A 7,178-nucleotide genomic window follows, 5' to 3' on the forward strand; every position below is an offset into this window, starting at 1 on the left:
AGCGAGCCAAGCCCCCTCCCCGCACCCCGGGTGTTGTGTAATGGCGGGGTTTGGGTTCGCTTTGTTTGTTTTTGTCAGATGTGAATCCAAATGGAGCACTCGGAAGGAGGCGAGCGGAGCCAGCAGCAGCCCTGGGGGAAGCTGATCCGGCTGGGTGCTGATGAGGCAGAGCCGCATGTCTTGCTGCTGAAAAGAGAATGGACAATTGGTCGGAAGAAAGGTGGGACAGGGACATGCTGCGCTGGCGTAGGGCCGTGTTTCCCCCTCCTGCCCCTTAAAACATTGGAAGGTGAACTGAAACTAGTTGTGTTTGGTGCTTTCAGCCGATGGAGGTGCTTGCCGGGAGGTCTCTTACTCCTAATCTAGGTGTTGGCTCGCTGTGAAGACAAAGTTTTACACTGACCTTTTCTTTTTTACCAACGTGTGACATGTGAATGTTTAAAAGTGAATATGGCTTTTAGGTTGTATGTGTTGGTTTGTACAAATAAGAAAAAACGGTTGTTGATTCAGGAGATTTTCTGTGTATCAGCCCTGTTTACATTCTCATATTGTGTCTGTGTTTAAAAAAAAAGTTGGAACTGCAGTGCAAAATGCTTGTGCTTCACAGAAAAGAAAACACCCACATAAAAGCCCGTGATGCTTCTGGCCGTATAAGATTGCCAACAAGTACAAAAAATTTCTCTGGGAGTGGATTTCAAACCTTTATTCCCATGGTCTATGGCTTTTACTCCTTGCCTATATTTTAAAGGAGTTCACGCTTACAGTATTTAAAACAATCATTGCAGTATTTTAAGTTTTTTACTCTGCCCTGACAGCACTAGTTTTTGGTTTCCTGTTTATTGGTTCAGGCTATTTTACTGACCAGCCACGTTCTGTAAATAGTCTCGAGCAAACACCAGATGCTGTGGCTCTGTGAGAAAGTCAGAAATGAGAAATGTTTTGCCTGTTTACATTTTGGTATCATACAATCAGATTGTTTGTCATGATCTAAGCTATAGGTTAATTCTTCAAACTGAGGTCTAGTTGAGGGTTATCTTGCAGAAAAAAAAAATAATTTTTCTGTGTGCTGTTGCTTCCGTAACTGTTTGCTAATGGATTAACAAAATGAAGGTAACAAGAATACCCAGCTCTGGGTCATAACGATTACTTAGCAAATCTCCAGGAGCATCAGAAATGATCGTTAAGAGCATTTTGTCCTCCCTGCTCCCGTGTGAGAGTCTAACCCTGTAGAACGGAACGGAAACGTTGCCATGCGCCTGAATAAAACTTAGCCTACTGGCTTTCAGTGGCCTTCCCAGCATCACGAGTTGTGTGGCAACCATTAGCTCCGTAACTGTTGATTGCTCCTTGAATCTTAGGAGCAGACTAGTGATAAACTGTCAGCAGCACGTGTGGTGGCTACTACTGTCCTGCTGGATACGTTGTTCTTGCCAGCTGAGGTACTGTGCACCCACAGCATGGACAGCTGGAAGTGAATCATGTTTGTTAATTACAACTTTCGTGTACGCAAGTACTTGAGTTGTTTGTGAGAGAGTTTAGTAGGGAACCTCGAACACTGCCTTGATGTTAAAGTGGAGTAAAAATACTGGATTTGCTCAGAGCCCTGGGGCTGTGGGTAGGAAGGTTTCCATCACCTCAGCATTGCCATTACACTCCTCCTGCATACCCCTAAAGCTTAGTCCTGGATTCTTAATCTCTCTTCAGCTTTATTAATGTAATAGTCAACTGAGATGAGGGCAATTCTCCTATTTAAAAACAAAGAAAGACTTCAACGTTGAACAGTGATATTCTTTTATTTATTAGCTCTTTGTTCCTATTACTTCTCCCCAATATACCAGAATGAAGCAGAAGTTAAATCTAATAAACAGTGTTACAATGATGTGGAAGAAGAGCTGGAAGAAGTGCCCCTAGAATTTAGACTGAGCACTTGAAATATGTGTGAATTTATCTCTGTACCCTCTAGAACAGAGTAATTGTGGTCTGAATTCAATCTGTAAAGGCTAGGATGGGGGGAAAGGCAACTAAACCATGTTGACATGGCTGAAATAAGCTTATATCAGCACGTGGGCTATTTCACCACTTGTATTTATGTATCACATACTAGACTGTGCTGCTGCCTATATGCCAGTAGAAGTTTTGAACGATTGCAGAGGTATATGAGTCAGTTTGTTGTGCATTTATAGCCATGTAGAATGCTGATCTGTCTGTGTAATGTGTATTTTTAAGCACACTGGAAAATCTGGTTTCTTTTTAAGGTTGTGACTTATCTTTCCCTGGCAACAAGCTGGTGTCTGGAGATCACTGTAAAATCATAGTGGATGAAGAATCTGGTCAAGTGTCATTGGAAGATACAAGGTTGGGTCTTCTGTGAACTTTTATCTTTTTTAGTCTGTGAAATAAAATCTTATGTATTGCTCAAGGCATCAATAGTAAATTCTTCTTCCCCCCCTCCCCCTACTTTTACATCTAGGTTTGGTTATTTTTTGGCTCTTTCTAAATATTTTTTTTTTTTTCCACAGAGGAATTCATAGTCTACTGGATGAAAAATACTGTTAATGTAGTAGTTCTGTAGCATATTTCTTTAGACTTGTGAAAAAAGTAAAAAGTATTCTTACAGGCTCTAAGCATACTTTTCTGCCAGCTCCCCCCCATTTTTCATGTCTGGAAGGCATTTTACCCAGAGATGAAGATGACACTTCAAAGTATATTGATGTACATACATAAAGAGGAAATTTCACGTTTGGGGTTTTGAAGGGTATCAGGCCGAATCCCCGTTCCAACATATGAGAATGCAATTAAATATATTGTTCTCATGGCTCAGGGTTAGTATCAAATACCTGCTGAGCTTTTGACAAAAATCCCTTCAAGAATATTCTGAAAAACCTTTGAACTGTCTAACTGAATGGCATGCACGTTTTGGGGGGCCACTGGCAGAATGTATGAGCTTTAGCTGATGTTTTCCTTTCAGCAGAATTTTTGGACCCCTGCTCCTTTTCTGCTTCTTGGTCAATTAGTAGCTCCGTTGATATTAAAAGGAGTTTTTTTTCAGAGTGAGGACCTCACTTCCAGATATCTACATGGGCTAAGGCATTTCTTTTAATTTTATTTCCACATTTTTTCTGTAGAACAGAAAATCTAGAATTATTCAGGTTGGAAGAGACCTCAGAGGTCACTTAGTTCAAACGCTGTCAAAGATGGGCCACCGCTGGATTTGGACTGTGTTGATTGGGCTTTATCTAGTCAAGTCTTGAAAACCTCCAAGGGCAGAGATTCTGTAGCCTCTCAGGGCCCTTATTCTGAACTTTAATTATCCTCACCGTGGCTTATTGGGGTTTTTTTTTCTCCTTGCATACGTTTGAATCTTTGTAGCTTCATTTATGACTTTTGTCACCTCAGTAAAGAACCTGTCTCTGTCTTGTTGGTAACTTCATCGTAGGTCGTGGAAGGCTGCTGCTGTGTCCCTGCTCACTAAGCCCTCTCCCAGGCAAAACAAGCCTAGTTCCTCTAGCCCCTGAGCAATTAGGTCTTGTGCTTCTGCCCTCTGGCCATATCTGTGGATATCTGCTGGACCTGCTTGATTCTATTAAGACCTTCCACGTACTAGGTGACCCAGAACTAGATGTACTGTTTTAGCTGTGGACTAATGAGTTCCAAGTAAAGGGGAATAATAATCACTTCACCTGAGTTTCTGCCTACACCCCTGTTATACCGCCAAGTGTGCTGTAGGCCTTCATCACTGCCAGGGCATGCTGCTGACTGAAGACTAGGCGTAAGTCCAAGGTGTGTGATCTTACACTTAGTCATAAGATCCACCAAGAACCCTCTCTGGTTGGTTTCTGGCCTGAACTGTTGCAGATGTTTATTCCTTCCCAGGTGCAGAACTTAGGGTTTGTCCTTGTTGAACGTCGTGACGTTCCTGACAGCCCATTCCTCTAAGCTGCCTAAGTGCCTCTGAATGGCAGCTCAGCTCCGCCTCAGCTTTGGTGTCATCTGCAGCCTTGATGAGGATGTATTTCCTCTCCACTTCTAGGTTGGAGCTAGAGAAAATAACCAGAATAGGTCCCTGGATAGATCCCTGAAGGGCTTATATGCCCAGAAACTATGGGATGGAATGCTATCTTCTAAGGAAGAAAACCAGGCCTAGCTAGGATATCTAGGAAATGGCTTTTAATTGTCATTGTCCAATGTTATCCCAAATTTCAGGATGTTTCAAAGAACAAATCAGGCCATGTTTCCCTATCATGGTGGTTTCAAAGCATAGCTGTAAGTCTAAGCTTGAGAAACCTTAGTTTCAGTTGCAGGTAGCTGGTAGAATTGGTTTAGACCAATGTCATGACAGTACAAGCTAAAGAAATTGTGAACGATGCAGAAACATTCCTGTTTTCTTCTGACACTACCCCGAGGCAGAAGGTGCAGCCAGCAGAAAACTAGCAGAGCCAAATTAAAGTTAATTTTCTGTATGATAGATTCATTAAAAGGTGGGGCTTGTTACAGTGGAGGTGTAATAGAGAGGCAGCACCTGTGGAGTACCACCAGTTCACTGGTTATGCCTGTTACACTTCTGTGTGTCTTACAGAAAAGAATAAGATCCTTTATGTGCTCTGCTGGCCTGTGAGTTGGGATGAAGTGTGGCTGCCCTTTGCTGAACCAAGAGACTAAACGGGGTCCGTGATATGAGTACTTGTAGAAGACTGTCTGTTCTTCTGGGTCTTCTAGCTGGTCTTTTGGTGCTCATCATCAGATGAGCTCTAAAAGATCAAGCAGGCTGAAAGAAGAAGATTTTTGAATGTTTGAGTTGGCAATACAAATGCCCAGTGTGCCAGGAAAAAACTGCACTGTCAGCTTTTTCTTCTGTGCAGTAGAAAATAGTTTGGAAACATTGCTGTGGTCAAGCTCAGAGTTTTCTGGTGAAGAGGAATGCATTGAAGGAGGCAGCTAGTGTGGGACACTTGAACTGAGTGAACTTAGTTTCTGTACTGTAGCTAAACCAAATAATATAATAAAATACATGTAGAGAGAAAACATTGGTTTATAACTCCCTGGAAGCCTAATGAGTTCTTGGATCTACTTTGGAAAGAATTACCATACATTTGCAGGAGAAAGAAAATATGTGGAGAACTCAAAATTACTGAGTTAGTAGAAGTTGGAAGTAACAAAACCCAAGAGTTAGCAAATAGTACAATAAAATATTCACAGACTCGCCCATTTTTTCGTATGTTTCTGCTTTATTTTTGCAAACCATGCTCCAGTTGCTTTATGCTGCCTGAAAGAAAACAAGTTGTACAAGCTGACTTAACACAGCAGAGGCAGCGGTTGGCTTGCCCCGAGTAAAAGCAATTGTAAGATTCTCCATTTTGAGAAAGAAATTTTAAACACCTCCTTTTGCTGACTTCTAGGAATTTTTTTTAAAGTGTTCTAAGTAGTAAGTGATGTTTCAGAGCAGAAAACTATTTACTCAAGGCTGTTTTATTCCAGTAGACGGTCTAAACCACTTATGGCAGATGGGAGATGGATGTTTTGTTTTGCCTTCTGGAAAACTGAGGAGGTCTGGTTTGATGTTTTCTCGTTTTGCTAAAGGACCTCTGACACTTGCAGGGATTGTTGTAAGCTTTAGTGTTTCTTTCGCAATTGAAGGAGGTGCAGGTTTTGCTTTGACATAATCTTTTAAATATATTATCAGTAGCATTAATTTTAAGCTAAAAATTAGTATAGTTTCTAACAGACTGACTGAAATTCTTTTTTCTCTTAATCGCTGAACTTTGGCATTCTTTTAGTGATGTCTCTCTTCTGCTGGTTCCCTGGTGCTGGTTTCTCTCAGGCTAGTTGGTGTCCATGTGTCTGAGGTGAAAAGGCAAGCTTAAAATAGTTTCCTTGCTTATAAGAGAAGCTTGAAGATTCTTTAATAGAACAAATATCGATGTGACCCAAAGACTTTTGTTTGATTCTTGATGTTTAAAGAAGCATTTTTATTTCTTTCTGTCATCTCATTATTTACGTTAGATTAGTTGATTCAGCCATGTAGATAGTGAAAGCACTTGCAGAGGCAAGAACGAGAACTGATACCTTGATCAAGACTTGCTGTAGTGATCTGGAAGAGCTTGCCTTTCCTTTTGACTCTTTAGTGTAATGCTTTTGACTTTGTGTCCAGAACGGTCAGCACTACAAGCTTCTAGTTTTCTTTCTGTTCATGTTACTAAATGACGAGATTTTTTTCCAGGTTGTTTGTTAAAAGAAAAATAATGAGAAGGGAAGGTGCTTATTTCTAAAGAACAGTCCCTCTCTTCCAGAGAGAAATGGGTCTGAGGAAGGCCGTATTGTGTCCTGGGCACAAGTGGTGGCTCCCAGGAGGTGGCAGCAGAGGTTGGCTCTTACTTCGTGCAGCAGCTTGCTTTGCTGAGGGGAACAAGATTTCCTGTTCGTTTATATGTGCTGAGAGTTTGAATGACGGAAGTCTGAAATTCCAGAATGCTGCAGCCCTGAAAGAGGCTTTGTTGTAACTGAGCTGGAAGTATTCAGTACTTGAAAAATGTGGCTCAGTTATGAAACACTAATAGCTTGTGTATAAAGCATCAGCCATAGTGACAGAGATACTTCCACCAATCAGGAAAGCTCTGCATTTTCCTCATCCCCAGTTTAATTTCTTCCATGACTCTTGGAGTTTTTATCAGTATCAAAATAATTCATTCCAATTCATCTTTAAATTATGTATAACTGTTTTTAGATCTTACTAACATCTCGCTTTTGAGTTGCAAACAGTCTAAATAACCTCAATTTTAGGTATTTTTTTATTTTTATTATTTGAAGCAAGAGGGGAGAGCATGGCATCCCTGACTGTACAGGGCAGATTCCTTTGTCACAGAATGTCTTCGGAGGTTTCCAGAGTTGACTGGAAAACATCACCTAGAACTTTTTGCATAGAACACCTATTGTCTGTTCCTGCTTTATACTTAAAGGGTGGAGATTATGGTACAGAAACAATCATATAATTATTTTGAGGCATTGGCCAAATGTCAGGGATCTTTTCTCTGCTGTCAGCTACCACCTCTTTACCAGTAGCTGCAAATGACTTTTGAAGTCCTAGTAACTGCATTTCTGTCTTTCGAAGAATTTTTAGTTTGTTTCTGGAGTTTGGGGTTTTTTTTATCCTAACTTGCCTTTTTTTTTTTTTTTTTTTTTTT

At 40.8% G+C, this 7,178-nt stretch overlaps 1 protein-coding gene across 2 annotated transcripts in view; it reads left to right on the forward strand.

Moving 5' to 3' along the window:
- Positions 1–90: 90 nt before the first annotated feature.
- CHFR (checkpoint with forkhead and ring finger domains, E3 ubiquitin protein ligase) overlaps positions 91–7,178 on the forward strand; it is a 20,788-nt gene continuing 13,700 nt past the window's right edge. For both annotated transcript variants that reach the window (XM_010137198.1, XM_010137199.1), the window contains exons 1-2: positions 91–220; positions 2,256–2,355. In XM_010137198.1, coding sequence (XP_010135500.1) covers positions 91–220; positions 2,256–2,355 — 230 coding nt within the window. The remainder of the gene's footprint in view (positions 221–2,255; positions 2,356–7,178) is intronic.

This window comes from Buceros rhinoceros, unplaced genomic scaffold (assembly GCF_000710305.1).
Source record: "Buceros rhinoceros silvestris isolate BGI_N320 unplaced genomic scaffold, ASM71030v1 scaffold17015, whole genome shotgun sequence".
NCBI lineage: Eukaryota > Metazoa > Chordata > Aves > Bucerotiformes > Bucerotidae > Buceros > Buceros rhinoceros.